General features: G+C 48.5%; 1 protein-coding gene across 1 annotated transcript in view; it reads left to right on the top strand.

The window, feature by feature from the left end:
• The window catches only part of LOC148035659 (putative serine protease EDA2), a 185,661-nt gene that overhangs the window by 150,547 nt on the left and 12,989 nt on the right, over positions 1–22,125 (top strand). Inside the window, exon 9 of the mRNA XM_087677664.1 lies at positions 12,247–12,343. Coding sequence (XP_087533790.1) covers positions 12,247–12,343 — 97 coding nt within the window. The remainder of the gene's footprint in view (positions 1–12,246; positions 12,344–22,125) is intronic.

Raw genomic sequence — 22,125 nt, 5'->3', positions numbered from 1 at the left:
GTTGGGTCAGCACTTCGTTAGCCAATCTTTGGCTGACGATACCTTTATGATCTTGCAGGCGGACAGGGACAACATTCGCAGGGCATTAGATGTTTGGACACTCTTTGGTCAGGCCTCTGGGCTTCGCATCAATGCCCTTAAGTCAGCCATTCTCAGTTGTACGGAGCCTGATCTGCAGTCCTTAGGCTGGCAAGGCCAGGTGGTTTCCCGTGGCTCCATTGTCAGGCATCTTGGATACCCATTGGGGGTGGATGTACGGCCAAAAGACCTGCTGGACTGGATTTCACAAAAACTGGCGGCGAAGTTTATGTATTGGAAGTCGCAAGCGTGGCCATTCCATGTCCGCCTCAAAGTGGCCCAGACAATCATGCTTCCGATGCTTACATATTTCCTGCCTTTGTTGCCATGGACGCCTACTACTTTGAGGGCCCTCACTCATCCCATCCGTTTCACGTTGTGGAAGAAGGATTCACTGCAGGCCGTCATTTCCTGGATTTCATGGTCACACGCATGTACCCCTAAGCGCATGGGTGGAGGAGCTATTTTGGATGCACACACGCATATGTTAGCTCTCCGCTGGTCCCTTTTTCGTGCCATGTGTGTGGACCATCACCCATGGACCATCATAGCCCGCTATTTTCTTGAGGACAGCGGGCTCCGCCATGGTAACACACGGCTTCGGGCCTCCTGGTGGCATGTCCTTAATGCGGACTCTCGTGTTTCCAGTCCCTCTTCCTCTTTGTTACTGCACTTGGTCGGCTCTTGGAAAGTGGTGCTCCAAAAGGCCCGTTGGCACCCAGCGGGGGACCGCTTGGAGACTAACTCCTTTCAGCTGGAATTGTTGGCAGTATCGAGACTCCTTTCATGGGAAGATAAACATCAACTCAGGCCGAGATTTAATCGCATGGCCCGTTTAGGTCTGACGTCGGTGGCCGATGCTACCCTTGCCACTCGCAATGTCCTCGTATCTTTTCGGACTGCTCGGCGACTCTTCAAGATCCCGCTTGGATACCGTGATTTATGGGAGCAGCTTTCGTCGGAACTTCAGGGTCGGCAACCCTTTCCTGCCTTGACTGTGGACCGCCCTTGGCAGGACTGGGACCTTGCAGGCCGCCTGAGTCTGGAAAAGGCCTCTACTAATCAGGTGTATCATCTTCTTATTCAAGATCACCAATGGCTGGGAGAGAAAGCTAATACTGTTTGGGGACTGCGGAAATCGCTGTCATGGTGGCAGAAAACACTGATGGAGGGCTAGCTAAATAAGACGCCTTTCAAATGCAAGGTTTTTCTTTGGCGGGTGATGATTGGTGGTCTTCCTCTGGCCTCGGCCCTTGCCAAGCGTCGCATCTCGAATGGCAATTGTTTCTTCTGTACCACACCGGCGGAATCGGCCCGACATCGGTTTCTCTCTTGCCCGCTCGCCAAGAATATCTGGTCGCTCTTGTCGCACATTTGGCGCGCGGTGGTCGGGTCCTCGCTAACTCCTTTCGACTGGGTTTTTGTGCGCCCGAAGTATCCTGCACCGCCACAGTTGCATGAGAAGATCTTATTTCACTTTTTCAGATATTGGGGATGCTAGCACATTTGGACCACGCGCAATGCTTTTCTCTTTGATTCGGCCTCTAATGTACCCCGACATATTGCCAGGCTTAAAGGGCTCTTGCATTGGCAGCTAGATATCATCCGACACTCCGACCTGCTCCCTCGGGAGGATTTGCATCCGTGGCATATGGCAATTGCCTCGGGGTCGTTGCCATGATTGGTGTAAGCTTTTCAGTGCATTACTACGGGGTTTCCCCACATGTTGGCCTAGGGCCCTCGTGTATCCTGTAATCAGGAAATCCTCTGCATCCTTGCCATGACGTTGTAACTTGTAGTACTTAGAATCTCGTCACATGATGACTTACATTGTCGTCATGTATCTTGTAATCAAGTAATCATGTACTTTTTTCGTAATTAATACAATTACCTTTTACGAAAAGAGAGAGAGAGAGAGAGAGAGAGAGAGAGAGAGAGAGAGAGAGAGAGAGAGAGAGAGAGAGAGAGAGAGAGAGAGAGAAGAGCGAGAGCGATGGTGCCCCTGCTTCGTGCCGCCCTGCCATCGCCTGGTCCTGCACGCCCTGTCGTCGCCTTGATCTGCGCTGTCGTAGACTGAAGACCCGCCTGTCTTCCTCACTCGCTCGCGTCCGCACAGTCGCTGCCTGACGTTCCGTCGCTGCTCGCCTGACGTTCCGTTGCTGCTCGCCTGTCACTCGCGCCTTCTCAGCTTCGTCGACGCCTGCAGATCCGTCCGTCCTCGACCTTCTTCGTGCTTTCTCCCTGCGCCGCCAGCAGAACCCATCGCGCCCTGTTCCTGACGCCCTGTGCCTGCCGCCGTCAGCGCGTCCTGCGCCTGGCGCCCTGTCCACGGCCGCCCCTGACGCCCTGTCCACGGCCGCCCTTGCTGCCCTGTCCCTTGACCTGACGGATCCCTGCCCGGCACCCTAGCCTGTCCCGTCCTGCCGTTGCGACCGCCAGGCCTTTGTTTCGCCCGTCTGCCCCTGCACGGTGACAGGTACAGCTCAGCTTTCATTAGCTGTCTTTGCAGAGTACACCCCTGGACAGCGCCTCTGTACAGACCAGCGGGCGAGAGAGAGAGTGGGAGAGAGACAGGGTCAGTCCTCCTTCAAGATCAAATCGTCACACGATGGCTGGTTTGGATCTGGATTTCATAGACCAAACAGTGGCAGCACTTGGCCCGGATTCTGATGCCGAGGAACCTGAGGACATGGTTCCGTGCAACGAAGAGATGCCCCCTGGTCCTGACATTCAGCCTGCGGGTAAACGTACCAAGCATACTTCGGAAGAGATAGGTGTTCCTCAGGATCGTTCCTATGCTCAGGTTGCTTCGGATCCTGTGGACTCTCAGGATGTTGACTGGGAGCATTTGCTGGAATTTGCCAACACGTTGCTTGGCAATTATGTTCAACATAATCAGGAAGCCTTTTCTGACTCAGCACTTGACGATGTTCTGGACGCCACCGTGGACCCAAAAACTGTCCTACGCTCCTTTTCGGTATTTTATGATCGCGCTGTGATACTCTTCTTCACTGGTTGAATCCCGCTGCTTTCCCGTATTCGCCAGTGGCTGCACAGTCTGCTACAAGGGGAATGTGTTGAAGAGATTTTTGTTGGCTCCCGAGGGTTTTTTGAGGTTCTGTTGAAATCAGAGACGCACCGTGCTGCTCTCCTGTCTAAACTGCCTTTGTTTTTTGAACGCCGGTTGGTTCATGTGGTTCCATGGCGCCCAATGGCAGATTTTCAGCGTCTGCTGCAACGTGAATGCCCTGTGTGGGTAGAAGTGGAAAATTGTCCGGCTGTTTATTGGCCACTGTTGAAGGATGCTATGGCCGCGGTGGGCACTGTTCTGGTCCCTTCCAGTCTTCGGGCAGTGAATCGCAACCGCTTGTGTATGCTATGGGACACTGCAAGAAAAAGGCCTGCTTGGTTACGCCTCAACTGCTTGGGCATGCATCCGTTGCACTTTCGATTGAAATGGGGCAATTTTGCAGGGCATTGCTTTTCCTGTGGACAGTTGGGGCATTTTATGGCTGAATGCCCGGAACAGCAACATACCTCCGATGTTGGCCATGTTGCGCCGCCCATGAAAGATATGGTGTGTGATGCCCCGTCGCTGGATGCTATCCACCAGCCCCAAGTTCTGGCCAAAGGTAAACAACAGGTTTCGGGTCTGGATTCCCGCGCCACTGATTGGATGGAAGTACGTGCAGAAAAAGGCAACAGGGTTGTTGCTAGCATGGAAAATACTGTGCCTACTACCTCACAAGATTCCATGCGTACATATATGCGCAGGAAGGAAATGTTGTCTTCCGAGCGCTCTGCTCCTGCTATGGTTTCCTCTGCCCCCCGTCATCAGCCCGCCAGAAAAATGTATTCGGATCGTCCAAAGGGTCCCCCTGCTAAGCTGGCATTTGATACCAGAGGTAACGTCATTACCCCGTGGGACCGTCGTTATCCCCGTTCCAACCCCAAGCCAGCAGATATGCCGTCTACTTCCAAATCTGGTCCTCAGAACTCTTTTGCCGTGTTGGCGGATTTCTTGGACGAGGGAGTCCTGGACATTCTTGCCGACAAAGTCAAATCGAGGCAAGCTGTGCCTCATACCTGATTTGGTTTTAACTACACATGAAAATAGCCACGTGGAATGTGCGAGGAATTTGTTCTCGCCACAAGCAACATGCCATGTGGACTGTATTGCATGAAAATCAGTGGGATGTCCTGTGCGCTGTTGAGCACAAGAGTCACGGTGAAGCCGGAAAAGTGGTGGATTGCAATGGCTTTCGACTGTTCTATGCAGGGACACAGGCCATGCATTATTCGGGAGTGCTCATGATTGTACATGACAAATATCAGCCTGTTCTTATTAAAAATGATGTTCATGGCCGCTTTTTGGTGATTGAAATTTTATTCGAAGGGGAAATCTTATGGTTACTTGGCCTCTATGCTCCGAATGATTCGTTATCTCGTCGGGAGCTTTGGCAGACTTTGCAGACCTCCTTGTCACTTGGCAGACAGGGCTTCTTCATGGGGGATTTCAATATGTGTGTGGATTCTTCCCAGTCCACATCGGAGCATTCGGTAATGGACGCGCCGGAAAGTCGTATGTGGCATGAGTTGGCTCTTGCTGTTCTTAAGCAAGATCTTTGGTCCTGGCTACACCCGTCTTCTACAGGGTTTACTTTCCATTCTGCCCAGTATGCAACAACATGGTCGCGACTGGATCGTATATATATAATGCAGAATGATGATTTTCTTCCCGAGATGCTCGATATCAAAGTGTTGTAGCAATATGCCTTGTCAGACCATTTCCCTCTGCAGCTTGAGCTGCTTGCACAACCCATTGCACCTTTCAAGCGATTTCTGGACCGACTCCCTTTGCGTTTCAACTCGTCTTACCTGAAGCATGCAATCTTTCAGGGCTATATGCAGCAATTGATTGACAGATTCGTCTTGGACTTCTCTTCTCAGGGCACTGCGTCATTTGAAAGATTGCTCTCTAATGTGCAGCGGGTTGCTCGGTAGTATGGGATTTATCATGCCTCTATTTGTCGGCAGCGTCGCAAGGCAACAGAGGATCTGCTGGCTTTGGTTCGTTCTCTGCTGGTGGACACTCCGGATGATGCATTTCTGCTCGCACTGGCCATGCGGGTGGCTGATCTTATTAAAGCATTCCAGTTGAAATCATATCAGCAGGCCAAACTGCAACATCTGACGGAGACTTTGCAAGATAGTGCATGTCAGACCCATAAGTTCTTTCGAGCTCTCCATGCCTCTCCTGCTCGAGAAAATATGACCAGACTGGAGGATGCAGAAGGCCACCTTATCCTGGATCCGCAGACTATTGTGCATATGTTCAGGAATTATTTCCGTGACCTTCTCGGTTCCACTTCTCCACCTTCGGCCCAAATTACTCAGGCCCGTTCGGGTTTTTATGACCTGGTCCGCAATCAGCTTCCGTAGGACATGCAAGCTACTATGGAGTCCGATATTTGTGAGGCAGAGGTTATGGACGTCTTGTTACACTTGCCTAAGGATAAAAGCCCGGGTTGGGATGGTCTCACTAATGAGTTCTTTGAAGCTTTTGCTTCCCAACTGGTGAAACCTTTGCAGGCTTTGTTTCAGCAGGTGTGGAAAACGGGGATCATGCCTTCCTCATGGAAAGAAGGCCTTATTAAACTGCTTCCAAAAGCTCCTTCGCCATCTAAGTTGACACAGTGATGCCCAATTTCTTTGATGGGTTCAATGTACAAAATCTTTTCCAAAGTAATGGTGAATCGGCTCCATAAGCATCTCCCGGCCATTGTGCACCCTCTACAGTATGGTTTCATTAAGGGCCGAAATATTCTACACGATGTATTGAATGCTCAACTGGCAATTGATTATGCCAGGCATTCCAATCAGGAGGTCGTACTGATTCAACTGGACCTGGAAAAGGCTTTTGACTATCTGGACTGGTCTTTCGTTGCTGAACTTATGTCTGCTATGGGCTTTGGTCCTCGGATGTCTCGTCTAATATACACCATTAGCGCTGCAGCGTCTTCGTGGGTCATGCTGAACGGAGGTGTTACTGAGCCATTTGTCCTTGCCCGCTCTGTCAGACAAGGGTGCCCTTTGAGCCCTCTATTTTTTGCCCTTGCAACACATCCAGTTCTTTCGATGTTATCTCATATGGCAGCCTCTTCTCAGTTGGCAGGACTGTCGCTTCCTACAGGACAGCACTTCATTAGCCAATCCCTGGCGGATGATACTTTTATGATTTTGCGTGCGGACAGGGATAACCTTCGAAGAGCATTGGATGTTTGGGGCCTCTTTGGTCAGGCGTCCGGCCTTCGTATCAATGCCCTCAAATCAGCCATTCTCAGCTGCACGGAGTCGGATTTGCAGTCCTTGGACTGGCAGGGTCTGGTTGTTCCTCGTGGCTCCATTGTCAGGCACCTTGGGTACCCTTTGGGTGTTGATGTTCCCCCAAAGCAGCTTCTGCAGTGGATTTCTCAGAAAATGGTGGCTAAGTTTATGTATTGGAAATCTCAAGCCTGGCCTTCCCATGTTCGCCTCAAAGTGGCCCAGACAATTATGTTGCCAATGCTCACATATTTCTTGCCATTGTTGCCCTGGACTACTACGACTCTGAATGCTCTTACCCAGTCTATTCGTTTCATGCTATGGAAGAAAGACTCATTGCATGCAGGTATTTCCTGGATCTCTTGGTCGCATGCGTGCACCCCCAAACGCATGGGTGGCGGAGCTATTTTAGATGCCCAAACTCACATGCAGGCACTCCGTTGGTCGCTTTTCCGCGCCATGTGCTCGGATCATCATCCATGGGTCGATATAGCCCGTTATTTCCTTGAGGGCCATGGGCTTCTACATGGCAATACCCAAATCCGGAGTTCTTGGTGGCATGTTCTTAATGCTGATTCGCGGTTCTCCAGTTCTTCTTCGTCGCTGCTTACTCATTTGGTGTGTTCCTAGAAACAGGTCCTCCAGAAGGCTCAGTGGCATCCAGCGGAGGATCGCTTAGCTACTAACTCTTTTCAATTGGAGTTGCTGGCAGTCTCGCGTTTACTTGCATGGGAAGGTAAACATGACCTTAGACCACAATTCAACCGGATGGCCCGTTTGGGCTTGTCTTCAGTTGCGGATGCCACCCTTGCCAGTCGCAATGTGCTTATATCTTTTCGTACAGCTAGGAGGCTTTTCAGGATCTCTCGTGGATACAGGCCTTTATGGGAACAACTTTTGAGGGTGCTCCAGAGCAGACAACCCTTTCCTGCCCTTGCTTCGGATCATCCCTGGCAGGATTGGGACCTACAAGGCCGGCTGACTTTAAGCAAAGCTTCTGCTAACCAAGTGTATCATATTCTGATTAAAGATTGTCAATGGCTCGTCACCAAAGCGAATGCTTTATGGGGATTACGTAAATCCCGGTCATGGTGGAGGGAAACTGTGATGGCGGGCTGGTTGAACAAGACACCCTTCAAATGTAAAGTCTTTCTTTGGAGGATGATGATTAGTGGTCTTCCGCTTGCTTCGGCTCTTTCCAAGCGACGAATCTCCAATGGCCACTGTTTCTTTTGCACCACTGTTGTGGAATCCGCCCGCCACCGATTTATTTCTTGCCCCATCGCAAAGAAAGTCTGGTTATTTTTGTCGGCTGTTTGGCAAGGAGTGGTTGGTTTCACCCTGCGCCCCTTTGATTGGGTTTTCGGGCAGCCCAAATACCCCGCTCCTGCACAGCCACATATGAAGCTCGTGTATCATTTTCTTCGATATTGGGGCTGCTGGCATAACTGGACCATTCGGAATGCTTTTCTTTTTGACTCCGCCTATAATGTTCAGCGGCATATTGCGAGGCTTAAGGGCCTCTTGTATTGGCAGTTGGATCTTCTCCGGCATTCTGATTTGCTCTCTAGGGAGGACTTACGTCCCTGGCATATGGCAATTTCCTCTGCAGCTTTGCCATGACGTTGTAACTTGTAGTACTTAGAACCTCTTCACATGATGACTTAGATTGTCGTCATGTATCTTGTAATCAAGTAATCTTGTACTTTTTTCGTAATTAATACAATTACCTTTTACGAAAAAGAGAGAGAGAGAGAGAGAGAGAGAGAGAGAGAGAGAGAGAGAGAGAAACCATAATTCGTGAAATTAGAGACATAATAATCAAGTATCAACAATAATAAAGATTCAAAACATTGTAATCAACAATGGATTGTCGCATTCATGATTTAACATTGTAATCAAGTCCAACAAGTGTGCATTGTAAACACACAAAATATGCACTAAACTTTAAAGTCTAAAGATCCAAGTTACAAGAGCTCCAATTTCCAAGTCAATACTCTAAAGTTCCAAAAGGCTAGCCGCGTGCTTTGATTCATGGAAGATGGCTCCACTGTGCTTGAATGCTCATCTTGCTGAACAACATCCTCACCATCACCATCACCACCACCATCATCATCATCATCATCTTTTTCCCAACGTATAAAAGAATAGGCCTTTGCAACTGATGTACGAGCTAGCAAGCGAAGATAGGAGCTCACATAAACTAGGTCATTTGTCTTTATTGTACCAAGACGATTTCTCTTCTTTAAGTGAATGTGATTAAATGAGCTCCATAGTTTCTCTAAACAAGAAGAGCTAATTGTTTGGCTAAGAATATGAATAGCCAAACTCTGCAACTCTGGAGCTTTTGCCCTGTAGTCCTCCCACCATAAAGCAGCCCCAATATTTGTCGTGTCGTCTAGTGCATCCTTTGTACCAAATATCCCTAATGTTTGCCGATACACAGAGAGCTGATTTTTAATTTTGCGTTACATTTCACGGCTAGGATAAAGCCTTGCAAGCAATGTGTTCCAAGCCTTGACCACCTCAAGGTCTCTTTTTTGCATCTTTCCTTGAAACTCAGGATCAAGCACATATGCTGCAGCATGCATAGGAGAGTCATACTCATTCCATCTGCTGATGCATAACTCCTTGATTTGCTTATACTTGTCTGCATTTGGTTCCAAACTCTCCAACCTCTCAATCATGCGATCCATATCTTCATAGATCTTCCCAATGCATGGATCCATGCCATCTGCAAGCCTCAACATGTGCATAATAGGATCAACCATTTGGTTGGTGCGATTCATCTCATCCCAAAAATCTCTATCAGAGACATGCATTACATAACACAGTAGTAGCAGTGGCTGCCCGAGTCCAATTTTCATACTCATCACTAGCAAAGAGCTCCCTAATTGCACCTTTGCAATAGTGCAATCAACCAAGCATAAGAAAGCTATATGCGAATTGTGTATCTGAGTATTTGAGAAGTTCTTTGTTACTTCTCTTGCGAAACTCCTCATGCAAGTACTGATGATTACATAGAAATGTGTTAATTTTTTTGCCTTTCGCAACAAGAGATGCAATCTATGGCAAGTCTCCAATATCCTTCAACAAGCTATTCAAGCAATGCGCCATGCATGGACTAAAGGTGATATGTGGATACATTGCCATTAAAATGTTTCATGCTGCCCTGTTTGTAGGTTTACTGTCTACCACAAAGTGCACTACATTTTGTGCCCTAACAGCCTGCACTGCCTCGCACCACTTGGATGCCAACACATCTGCACTCTTTCTAGTCTCTGAAGCATCATGACTACCAATGAAGTATACATCCCCACGAGAATATGCGACAACACCATGTATGGACCTATGGCGTGTGCCACTCCATCCATTTGCTATCAATGTCACTCCATTTCTTGCCCATTGATTGCGGATATTTGCTGTTGCAATCTCTATGGTTGCTTTCTCCTTCTGAAGCAATGTAGTCTTGATAGTTTATGATGAATGGGGCTTATATGTGGGTCCATACTTTGCAATCTTTGTCACGATATTTAAAAAATAAGGTGACCTGCTTGATTTGAATGCAATATGGTCATGGTAAAAAAAGCATGCCATTGCTGCATCTGTTTCCTCTTTTTTCTTTGGTTCCCATGAACTGTGCAATGAACTTTGTCTAACACCACGACCTGCTGCCACTGATGGCCCACGAGAAGGCTGCGTAGCCACTAATCCTGGTGGTCTTCTGCATGAAGCACCATGCCCTATTGGCGTTGGAGTCCATGTTGTTGGATCCATTGCTATATTTGGCATCCTCCTAGCATGTGAATTCCCCATAGAAGTGGCTATGCGATCAAGTAACTCTTACCTTTTCTCAATCGATACATTGGTGCAAAAACAGACCTCTTTTTCCTCATGTAGAAGATGGGCTCTCACTTTATCAGCCCCACTAGTGCGAGCATAACAGCAAAGTTTGCATTTCCAAGGGCGAGCCCCTCCATCTCTCAATGATACCCTTGCATCTACCTCATCCCACCATGACCAAGTAGTGCTTTGACTTCGTCTAGTTGTTGACGAAGTACCTGCTCAGGATGATGAAGATCCCATAGATGTCAATGCTGCCATCTATACGAAAGTGACAAATAAAGTTCAATGAAATTGCAGAAATTTGCAGCCAAAATTTCAACATGTATGTGTTAAATGTTTGCTAAAAATGCCGAACTTTGGTGCTACTTCAGCCTGCATTCCTTTTACTGAAAATGCCACAAATTTGGGGCATTCCAGCCTGCATTCCCTTGCTGAAAATGCCCCAAAATTTGGCTCATTTTCAGCTCTCAAATTTGGGGCAATGACTGATTCAAAATGCCTCAAATTTGGGGCATTCCAGCCTGCATTCCCTTGCTGAAAACGCTCCAAAATTTGGCACAGTTTCAGCTCGCAAATTTGGGGCAATGATCGATTCAAAATGCCTCAAATTTGGGGGCTCTTTTAGATCTTGGGATGATGGATCCCATTGCCCCAAATTTGGGGACATTGCAGCCAAATTTGGGCCCCAATCCTTGAGAAATCCTCAAATTCTGGGGCAACTGCCAACAAGTGATCCAAAATGCCCCAAATTTGGGGAAGATAATGGTTCTACTGAACAAAAATCAGTAAGTTAGTATTGAGTAGACAAACACTTTGGTTGGTGCTTGATAGGAGATTCCTCACCTGATCACGGGCGGGAGTGGGCTTGATCACGGGCGGGAGTCGGGCCAGATAGGTGGAAGAGGCAGGCAAGAGCAAGCAGGTGAGGCAGGCGGGAGCAGCAGGCAGGACAGGTGGGAGCAGGCAGGGGCAGCACGCGAGGTAGGCGGGATAGGCAGGGCAGGTAGGAGCAGTAGGCAAGGTAGGCGGGATAGGTGGAACAGGCGAGGCCAGCGAGAGAGACGAGACGAGGGGCGGCGGGAGAGGCAAGGCCAGCGAGATAGACGGGAGAGGCGAGAGTCGTTGGGCCACCAGTGAATCGCGACCCTAAACGGGCGCTAGCAAACAACCTTAAAAAAAAAAATCCATTGTTGGAACGGCCATTCCAAATAGGGAACGGCTAGGGAACGGGAGGGAACGGGACATGGAACAGGCTGGAATGTTCCGCCAGCGTTTCCTGGGCTCGGACCTCCTGGAACGCATTAATGCATTCCTATGTGCCGGAACGGCCATTCCTTGTCTCTATGCATGAAGTACAATCAATGATGACAAAGGGGAAGGAGAACATAGAAGTTGTTGAACATGCTTTGACACAATGATGGAAGCCATGAGTGGAAAGGCAAGAAAAGAGAGACAAGCAATAGCTCCAATGAATGATAAACTTGTGCACTGAGTTAGGAAATACAAGGCGGTCTATAGAGATACTTTGTAGTGCCATACGAGCCAAAGGAAGAAGTGGCTTGACCCCCAAAATGGGTGGCTGGATAAGTAGCCCAAAATGCCCAAAAGACAAACTATAAATCCAAGGCTCTATAATGTGCCCTAGACTTTGGTGGGGCATCAAGTAGAGTCGCGTAAGAAAGTCTGAAGGTTTCAACAATGATCTAATTGTATTGTTTGTGATTGTCCTGGTACAGAGATTTCATTTACATTTTGCGATTTCAGAAAAATATTGTGCACATATGTATGTGTATATATCGGATTATATCGAGCTTTGAGTTTAGGTAGAGGACATCCAAAATATTACGGAAAGTGATTGGAAAAGGAACTTAGCTATGACCATTTCCACTCCTAGTTTATATTGGTACATGCCACACCATTTTTTTTGTCAATGATTGCTTAGTCCCTGCTGTTGTAAGAACATTATCCAAATCCTTTTTTTATTTTTTGGATATTTAGGGGATCGCCAATGGTGGTACCAAGTATGTACAGAATTTGCTTTTTTCCAAGTGGCTCCAGCAAACAACAGCATCCGTTCCCAACTTGTAGATTTAAAGTAAGAATTTTTATTAAGCTTTATTTCTCTTGATCTATTGTGAGCTAGTAAGAACTTTTATTAAGCTTTATTTCTCTTGATCTATTGTGAGCAGATGACAAATATTTGATTAGTTTATTCAATTTTTGGGAGTTTCTTTACTTTGTGAGAAATCTGCGCATGCTTTTATCTGCCCTCAGCTTTTTACTTTTGTTTGTTGATCATAAGAATCGGATGGGTTAAAGAGGGGCAGGTGCAGTTTGCATATCTTGTACTCTGATTGATCCTTGCTATAAAAAGGACCGGGAATTCTAACATAACTACTAAAACAAAAAGGATATCAGACATGAGATTGATGATACCAATGTGAAAGGTCAGGTGTCCATTGAAACTCATTGCAAGTCTCCTGAAGCTGTTGAAATCTGCAATTTGGAAGGTACACAACCCAAAGAATGTCATGGGTAACCAATCATTCAAAAAGGTAACAGCTCCTGCCCGTCGCGCCGCGTTTGCTATCCCGCCCCCCCCGCCTGATCCCTCGCGCCAGCCCGCCTGCCCCCTCCCATCAGCCAGCCATCGCCTGCTCCCTCCCATCCGTCAGCCCGCCGCCTACCCCCTCCTTTCTGCCCCACCTGATCCTACCCACCGGCCTGCTCCTGCCCGTCGCCATCGCCTGCTCCCCCTCGCCCGCCCACCTGCGCCTAGCCTCCGCCAGCCCGCCTGTCACCTGCTCCTGCCTGTCGCCATCGCTTGCTCCTCCTCGCCCACCCACCTGTTCCTGGCCGCCGCCAGCGCGCCCGTTGCGTGCTCCTACCCTTCAGCGCCCGCCCCACCTGTTCCTGGCCGTCGCCAACCCGCCTGTTGCCTATTGCAGGGTGCCCCCACCTGTTTCTGGCCGGCACCAGCCCGCCTTTTCTCATTCTCCTGCCCTGCAGCCCCCGACCGCCGCCCCACCTGTTGCTGCAGTCTCCCGGCCCCGTCTGATAGACCCACCCCCCACCCCCACCCAAACAGCCACCCCCCGCCCCCCCCCCCCCCCCCCTTCTAGTTGCTCCCTCCCCAAAGAATGTCATGGGTAACCAATCATTCAAAAAGGTACACAACCCAAAGAATGTCATGGGTAACCAATCATTCAAAAAGGTAACAGCTCCTGCCCGTCGCGCCGCGTTTGCTATCCCGCCCCCCCCCGCCTGATCCCTCGTGCCAGCCCGCCTGCCCCCTCCCATCAGCCAGCCATCGCCTGCTCCCTCCCGTCCGTCAGCCCGCCGCCTACCCCCTCCTTTCTGCCCCACCTGATCCTACCCACCGGCCTGCTCCTGCCCGTCGCCATCACCTGCTCCCCCTCGCCCGCCCACCTGCGCCTAGCCTCCGCCAGCCCGCCCGTCACCTGCTCCTGCCTGTCGCCATCGCTTGCTCCTCCTCGCCCGCCCACCTGTTCCTGGCCGCCGCCAGCGCGCCCGTCGCGTGCTCCTACCCTTCAGCGCCCGCCCCACCTGTTCCTGGCCGTCGCCAACCCGCCTGTTGCCTATTGCAGGGTGCCCCCACCTGTTTCTGGCCGGCACCGGCCCACCTTTTCTCATTCTCCTGCCCTGCAGCCCCCGATCGCCGCCCCACCTGTTGTTGCAGTCTCCCGGCCCCGTCTGATAGACCCACCCCCCACCCCCACCCAAACAGCCACCCCCCCCCCCCCCCCCCCCCCCCCCCTTCTAGTTGCTCCCTCCCCTTGCAACAACTCCCCGTTCCGGTAGCACTGTACCGTGATAGGTAGGTTTTGAGCAGGGACGTGCAATGGAAACCTCTGGTTAGACGCCGGCGCATTTTGCGAGTTCCCCCCCAGTCAAACACCTTGCGCATCATCCTCTTTGAGGAACAACTCCCCCCCTTGCAACAACTCCCCACTCCGGTAGCATTGTAGCGTGATAGGTAGGTTTTGAGCAGGGACGTGCAATGGAAACCTCTGGTTAGACGCTGGCGTATTCTGCGAGTGCCCCCTAGTCAAACACCTTGCGCATCATCCTCTCTAAGGAATAGCTCTTAGCTGTCCTTGCCACAGAGTTGGAGTTGAAAGAAACAACGATCTTTGGTTAGGTCGTAGGACATTCCCTATCGAGGGCTCAGTTGCCGGATTGACTCCACTCCACGCTGCTCATTGGCACAACCCAGATTGTGGAGGCAGTCCTCATGGGCCGAGGGATCTTCATGGTTCGACTCACCTCTGCGGATGCAGCTCGTGAGTTAGTGGAGAGCTCGCTCTATGCCTCCACGAAGGGGGTCATCTACATGGTTCCTTGATATAGCGGCTTCATAATGGAGATGTTTGCGTTGCACAACAGATTTCTCAGCCATCTAGTCACCTTACTCCTTCCTAGATTGAAGGTAAAGTATCACCAAAAAGTGGAGGACTTTGGATGGCTCTTCGGCACAGTTCTTCCTGTCTCCTTCGCAGATACAATGACTGCTGCAGGAGTCCCAAAGGTACGAGTGGCCGTAAAAGACACAAAGAGTATACCAAAGTTCATAGAGATTGAGATAGGAGGTCACTCGTTTAGGCAGCAGGTCATTGTGATTGGGCAACCAGGGCAGTGCCTGCGTTGCCAGAAGTTTGGGCATCAGGCAACAGATTGTACGCGTTTTGGAGCCAAGGCGGCTCTGCCGACAGGCCTGCAGGTGGACGCTGACGGCTTCATACGGGTCCAGAGACGACTGAGAGGGAGAGGACAGGGGGGTCACAGCTAGCTCCTCAGACGCAGCCTCGACAGCAGGGTGTAGGAGGGCGAGCGACGCCCTCTCGACAAAGCACTCTGCAGCCCTCCCTACCCCCCCCCACGCGGCAGGACTGCAGTCCCCTCCATAGCCACCACCCGCACCATAGACTACCTCACCTAGGATCCCATATCCCTCACACCTACCCCCCCACTTCCCAGGCTCCCCCCCAGTGACCCTAGCCCACAGCTTCTCCTTTCCAGGGCCACCAGCCCCCCTCCCCCACACCCGCCACGTACCTCCGACCATCCCACCATCTATTGGGGTAAAAGCCCTTGGGCCTGCGTGTGTACAGTGACCACCCATATTCTTTATTTACATATATGAGGTAGTGTAAAAAGGTTGTCATATATCATTCTTGACAACATCTACATTGTGTGTGTTGTTTTCTCTCGTATCTTTCTCTTCTCCTTCTCCACTGCCATTACATTCCCTTCAACTCGTATCCGAGCTTTGGATTAGAGCTTGATCATGGAGCTTGGCTTGGCATTACTTCAGCCTGAATGGAAGACCTAGAGCTTGGAGCTTCAATGCTTGCCATAGCTTCTTCCCCTGGAGGTAAGATTTCATCTCTCGCCTCTCGCCGGCCCTCATAGGCTCTTTGCAGGTGTTTCTTGGCTTCATTGGGCACCTTGTATGCCCCCATTTGTCCCCTTATCCTTAGGATAACCAAGAGGCCCAATTGCAGCGGCTCACGTTTTTTTGCGTATGTTTTAAAATTTGGCTCAAAAATCCTATTTTTTCTCATATCTTGGGCATTCGGAATCCGATTTAGGCAAGGTAAGAGTCTAACTTGGGGTTTTGATACGCTCCGAACGCAATGACGATGTCAGATCTGCCAAATTCTAATCACAGAATTTTCAGCAACAGATCTGAGTTTATTTACAGTAAGAAAATGTCATGCTCTTAGCTTATGTGATGCTCCCAAGGCTTGGTATTTGATGCCCAGATGCTTTGGGGCTGTTTGCCCAATGTTTTGAGATGCTTTGGGACTTGGTTTGAGCTTTCGTAGCTCGATTTATGCAGGGATTTGTTGCTATACATTGTTTGGGCAGCAAGGTTTTATTAGGGACGGCTTGTGCATTATGCTCTTTGTTGACATTCGGGTGTCCTGTTGGATGCTTGGTTATCATGGTTTATGCTCGGATATGCTATTTAAGAGCTATTGAGCCTTGATTTGGATACAGACACTTCGTTGTTGGTTGGGATTTATGCTACCTTGGTTGATAGATTATTTTACGTCCAGTTTGGTTATGCCTATGGTCTACGAGTGCTCCCGACTACTCGGGATGATATGCTGATGTATTTGAATGATGCCACTTTGATATTTATGATCCTGGATGTTTCTTGAGCAAAGAGTAGAGCTTAATTCTTTGTTCATTGTCATTTTCTTTGCAGTTGGCATTTCATTGACAAGGTTTATGCCCCGTGCTACCTATTATGGGACTGATGTTTGATATGGATTGATATTTATGCTCCCGGATGTTTCTTGAGCAAAGAGTAGAGCTCAATTCTTGGTTCACTGTCATTTTCTTTGCAGTTGGGATTTCACTTGACAAGGTTTATGCCCCGTGCTACCCATTATGGGACTGATGTTTGATATGGATGCTTTTCAATTCGGTTACAGTATGGCAGATGTTTGGGCTTGAATCAACTTGCATTTGAGAATTTTAGTGAGCAATTTACATTTGGTTGGCTTATCACTTATGCAGCTTGGATGCTGTTTGGCCCTTAATGCCCCGATTATGGATCTTGGATTTACTTGGATGTAGATACATGTTTGAGTAGTGCTTGCTCCATTATCTTGGCAATTGGTTATTGAGCTTTCATTGCTCATTGATGCTTGGTTTGTGGGTTACTCCTTGATCAGTGGATTTCTTGAGAGTGTTTGGGTTTAGCAGTGATGGCTTTGTTGCTTTTGTGTTGCCTAGCTTCTATGCTAGTTGGGTTGCTTTTGCCCATACAGATCAGAGAGCAGTTGCTCTTGATACTTACCCGGCTATGGACTTTTTCTACTGTTGTGTACTTTACAGAGCCACTTATTTGAATGTTGTTATACAGATACTTGGGCTTCTCCTGGAGCTTGACGATTGCAAGATCTTATGCCACTTACCGGTCTTGCATTGACTTGGATGCTACTATGTGGTTTGATGTACTGCAGAGTCATGTTTGCCATTATGGTTATGGGCTGATTTCATGGCTGAATACTGTATGCTCTTTTGACAGATGTCTTGGCTTTTACATTATTGTGGTTGGTTATGCCATGCACTTAGCTACGAGTCTTTTTCATGTGGGATCTTTTGCATCCCTGGTTGATATTTCTATGCTTCCCTCTCCAGTGAGGATGGAAGAGTATTTGCAGCAGCATGCTTCTACCACTTGTGCTTCTACTGACAGTTGTCTTGATGAGCAAGTTCCCTATGTTGGGACAGCCCTAGACTCTTTGAGTTCATTGGATATGGATAGCCCTATTCATGATGACTTGGATTCCTTGTCGTCTTCTACAGGTTCTTCTAGTTCAGATGTTGTTTGCTTCCATTGTGGGAAGCTTGGGCATGTTCAAAGAAAATGCTTTAGACGGATTAGAGAGCTACAGAGACAGAGATGGACTCGACATGAGTACAGAGCCAACGATGCAGCAGGTGTTACCACTCTTTCTAGTGGTGAGGTACATGTAGTTACCCATGATGATGTAGTTGAGCATGTCCTCCTGTCATCTAGTTTCCCTACAGCCTACTTACTCAATGATCGGGTCTATGTCTTTGATTGGTTGTTGGATTCTTCAGCCTCTTGTCATGTTACCTCTCATAGAGCATGGTTCTCTTCTTACACGGAGGTTGATGGATCTATTGATTTGGGCCTTGAGCAGTCTTATGCTATTGTTGGTAGAGGGGATATATACCTAGCTTTACCTAATGGGAGTTCTCTTATGCTGTGGGATATTTTACACGTTCCCATGCTTAGTAAGAGCTTGATTTCTGTCAGTCAGTTGCATAATGCAGAATATATTGTTTCTCTTCAGGATGGGTCATGGAAGATCTGTCATGGTTGCTTGGTTTTGGCCAGAAGTTCTAGAGATGGTTCTCATTACCGAGTGCATGTCTCTCATGTGGGAGATTCTATGGTTGCAGTTATCCGGATACCACATGCATTGTTATGGCATTATCGCCTAGGCCATATGCACCATAGAGAGATGGAGCTATTATCTTGTATGGGCTCCTTGCTGCCTCCTATGTCACATGTAGATCTTGATGTGCTCTGATTGTACTCTTGGTCCTTGTAGAGCCCCCTTGGCTTATGGCGATCGTGTGAGGCATGCTCCTCTAGATATTGTTCATTGTGCAGTTTATGGACGTATGCCTTCCTAGTCACTTGGTGGAGCTTCGCATTTTGTGACCTTCGTGGATCATGCTACCCACTGTGTTTGGGCTTTTCCCTTGGTACGAATTGAGGATGCTGTAGTTATGCTTGAGAGGTTTATGGATTCTGCTAGTTGCAGGCTTAGGTGCTTGCAGATGGATTATGAGAGTCATGCTATCTCTCCCAGCTTTCAGTTCTATTGTCAGCAGTCTTGCATTGATTTTCTATGCCCACGGGATTATGGGATTGCTCATGGCATGTGCCTGATTCTAGAGGCAAAGGTTGCTTCTATGCTTACCACAGTTGAGTTATCTTATGGCTTTTGGGCTGAGGCCCTTACGACGGCAATCTACTTGCTTGATAGGACGCCATGGTTGACTTTTGATTGTATTACATCACACGAGGTATGGAGTGCCATGAGACCCTCCTATGATTACTTGAGGATGTTTGGCTGCCAGGCATTTGTATGCATGCGAGATATGCCTATGTCACGCTGATGTATCCTCCTTGGTTATGGAGATAGTGACTTTCAGGCTTACATGTTATGGGATTTGGATGCCCAGCAGGTTATACGTAGCCGTCATGTTGTCTTTTATAAGACGCAGACATCTCTCAAGCCTCTTGATGCGCGTTCAGTGCGCTTTATGGTTGATGCTACAGCCGTATGTCAGTTTTTTGCTTCGTTGAGGCCGCATACTATCTTGAGACCCCTTTTGACATGTGTCCGGGATGCTGGCCCTTCTTCTATGATTGACTTTGGAGAGTCTATGTGCTCTCAGTTATCTCCTACGTGCCACGCTGATGCTATGCGCTACTATGATGCTTATGCATTACAGTCTTGCACTCATGAGTTTTGCTTGCTATAGGGGAAGCATTCTTGGATTGCTCCGTTGTATGGAGTTGCGGGATCGCTTGTCTCTTGGATGTCATGGACTCGGGGATGCTTGACTCTTCTTTCGCAGAGATTCCCACTTATTGTATAGCTCGCTTTTCGATTGGGCGTTGGGTGAGATGTCATGATTCCTCACGTTGTCTTGTTTCCTTTTTCTTTGTTTTTTCACTCCTTGGCCCATTGGCCTTTTAGTGGGAGGTTGTTGGGGTAAAAGGCCCTTGGGCCTACCCGTGTACAGTAACCGCCCATATTCTTTATTCATATATATGAGATAGTGCAAAAAGGTTGTCATATATCATTCTTGATAGCACCTACATTGTGTGTACTCTTCTCTCCCGCATCTTCCTCTTCTCCTTCTCCACTGCCATGGTATCCCCTCTGCGTCTTTTTTCTTCAGTCCTCTCACTTAGGGGATTGGACGACGACACAGATGGAGTTGAAGATTCAAGTGGCGGACCACATCTCCCAGTGGATGGGTGTCACGAGGACGTGAAAAATTGATGCTTTGCTTATGTTTAATTGACATTTAATCAAATGTGCAATTAAAAGATGCACATGTGTTGCACATGTGAGGTGTAAGCTACTTTTTCACAGTTGAAGGCCGAGGGACCCAGTGAAAAAGATGGGTGTCAAAGGCAAAAGTTGTAACAAGTTACACTTCTTAGATTCTAGGTGAATTTTGGTGTCAGTTTGCCCCTAGGACCATTAATTGGCCATTAAGTGTCAGTGGTGACACCAGGGACTAGGCATTAATTAATGGATTTATGCTTGTCCAAGGATCAATTAATGCATGGGACCACTTTGGGTTGCAAATGGCCTAGCCAATCAATTTTTGGATGGGCAAGGTCAATTTTTTGGGCATGGATTAAGGGCCGAATTAATTTTCAGAATTAATTAATTTTGAAAATTAATAAAATGGCTGGAAATTGCTGAAAATGGATTAAGAAAGCTGCCACTTGGCAAAAATTTCCCATGCAAGTGGGGGAAAGGCTAAATAGGGCTGAAGGGAGAGGGAAATCTCGTTTTTTCATTTTGGAGCTGTTGGAAAGAGGTGTTGGACTGTTGCTGCCAGATTTTGGGGCCAATTCCCAGCCATTGGAGACCATTTTGGTGATGGAGATTACATATTCTTGACCTTGGGAAGCTGGCAATTGCTGCTGATGTACTTTCTCATGAAGATCATAGTCTCTGATGCTCCTATTGTTGTTGGTGCATCCGTTTGGGGCTGATACAGCAGGGCAGCAGCTGATTTTGATCAGTTCTTCGTGACAAATCTTAGAATTTTCTTTCTCTACAGCATTCTCTCATCTCCTTCAGCCTATGCTCAGCCATTCTCAAGAATTCTCAGCCATTCAGAGGAGAGTTCAGCCATTTTTGGTGGTCTGAACTGTAATTTCTGCAGTAAACCCTAATTTAGAGCAGAAATTAGGGTTTAGCAGCCACCTTGGGATCCGTGCCAGAGATTGAATGCTCAAGGGACTGAAATCAGCAGCTGATAATTGAAGATTATCAAGGGAATTCAAGAGCCAGCCCATCCCGAAATGATTCGGGGCAGCATTTGGCCAGCCAAGGGTCAAATTGGAGACGAAGTCCTGGGTGAATCAAGGGGCAAATGACCCAAAAGGCTTTCTGGTCATTTATGACAGTAAGAGCACTTGGTTAGCAGGAGGAGATTCAAGAATCTCAAGTTGTGCTCCTTCCAATTGAATGAAAGTTAAAGAAATACCGCAAGGGGGCCAATTTTGGGGCCAACAGGGTGTCTACTGTCCAAGAATGTTATGGTAAAGTGTGTATTTTATTTTATGTGCATTTATTTATTACTGTAATTAACTCTTAAATTAGGTTATCACCACCCATTTCAAGAAGGAAGGCTGGTTTCAATGGGAGAAGGACTAGCACTGTTTGCACAACAGTGGCTTGGTTGCATGATGGACATTAACTGGTGGGCTGGTGCCGAGGTTCCACACTTGAGCATTATCTTCTGAGCCCCTCCACAGTGGAGAGCTCCGAGGATGTGACTGAGTGACACCTGGCACAAGCGGCTCGTTTTTACCAATGTACAGAGTCACGACTCTCAGCATGGCTGATAGATGCATTGATAGTACCACCTGGAGCATCTATCACCCCTATGGTTCAACCAAGGACCACCATGGGGGATTGGAGTTTACTGTCCAGACCTGCCGCAAAGCATACTTGCATGCCCCATAGTCTTTCCTCTTTATCAGTAGTTCGGTCAGTCGCAGGTTTCCTCATGAGCTTACACCTTGTATCCTGGAATGCGAATAGTCTCCACTTCAGTGGGACATGTGGTTCCAAGAAGTTGATTATTCGGCAAGAGCTGCAAGAGCTTGCCCTTGCTGGACGGATCGACATCTTACTTCTATTAGGAGCACAAGCTCACTCCCACCCAGGCCCAATGGGTAGGGAAGGTACTCTCGAGCAGTTCGCACACTTACTGGGAGCATGCCATAGGTGCCCACGATAGGAGCTGAGGCGTATGCACCTCTATTGGCCTAATTCTCACCACCTGTGTAGACGAGACCTCGGGATGATAGTGGCAGGGAGGGTTCTATGGATCAGATTGGATATTGGGGACTCGTGCCTTGGAGTCCTCAATGTCTATGCCCCCACGGAGGTTAGGGCTCGTAGCAGGTTGTTGGTGGAGATCATAGAGGGACGTCCAGAGGTGGATTCGTGGATGGTTGGAGGAGACTTCAACAACCTAGAGGCTTTGGAGGACCAGCAGGGCAGAGGCAGAAACTACCAGGGCATGGCTAGGGAGGAGCAG

Source organism: Lygodium microphyllum, chromosome 5, assembly GCF_053477565.2.
Source record: "Lygodium microphyllum isolate KBCC chromosome 5, Lygodium_microphyllum_v1.1.10, whole genome shotgun sequence".
Taxonomy (NCBI): Eukaryota; Viridiplantae; Streptophyta; class Polypodiopsida; order Schizaeales; family Lygodiaceae; genus Lygodium; species Lygodium microphyllum.
This window is presented reverse-complemented; position numbering and strand designations above follow the sequence as displayed.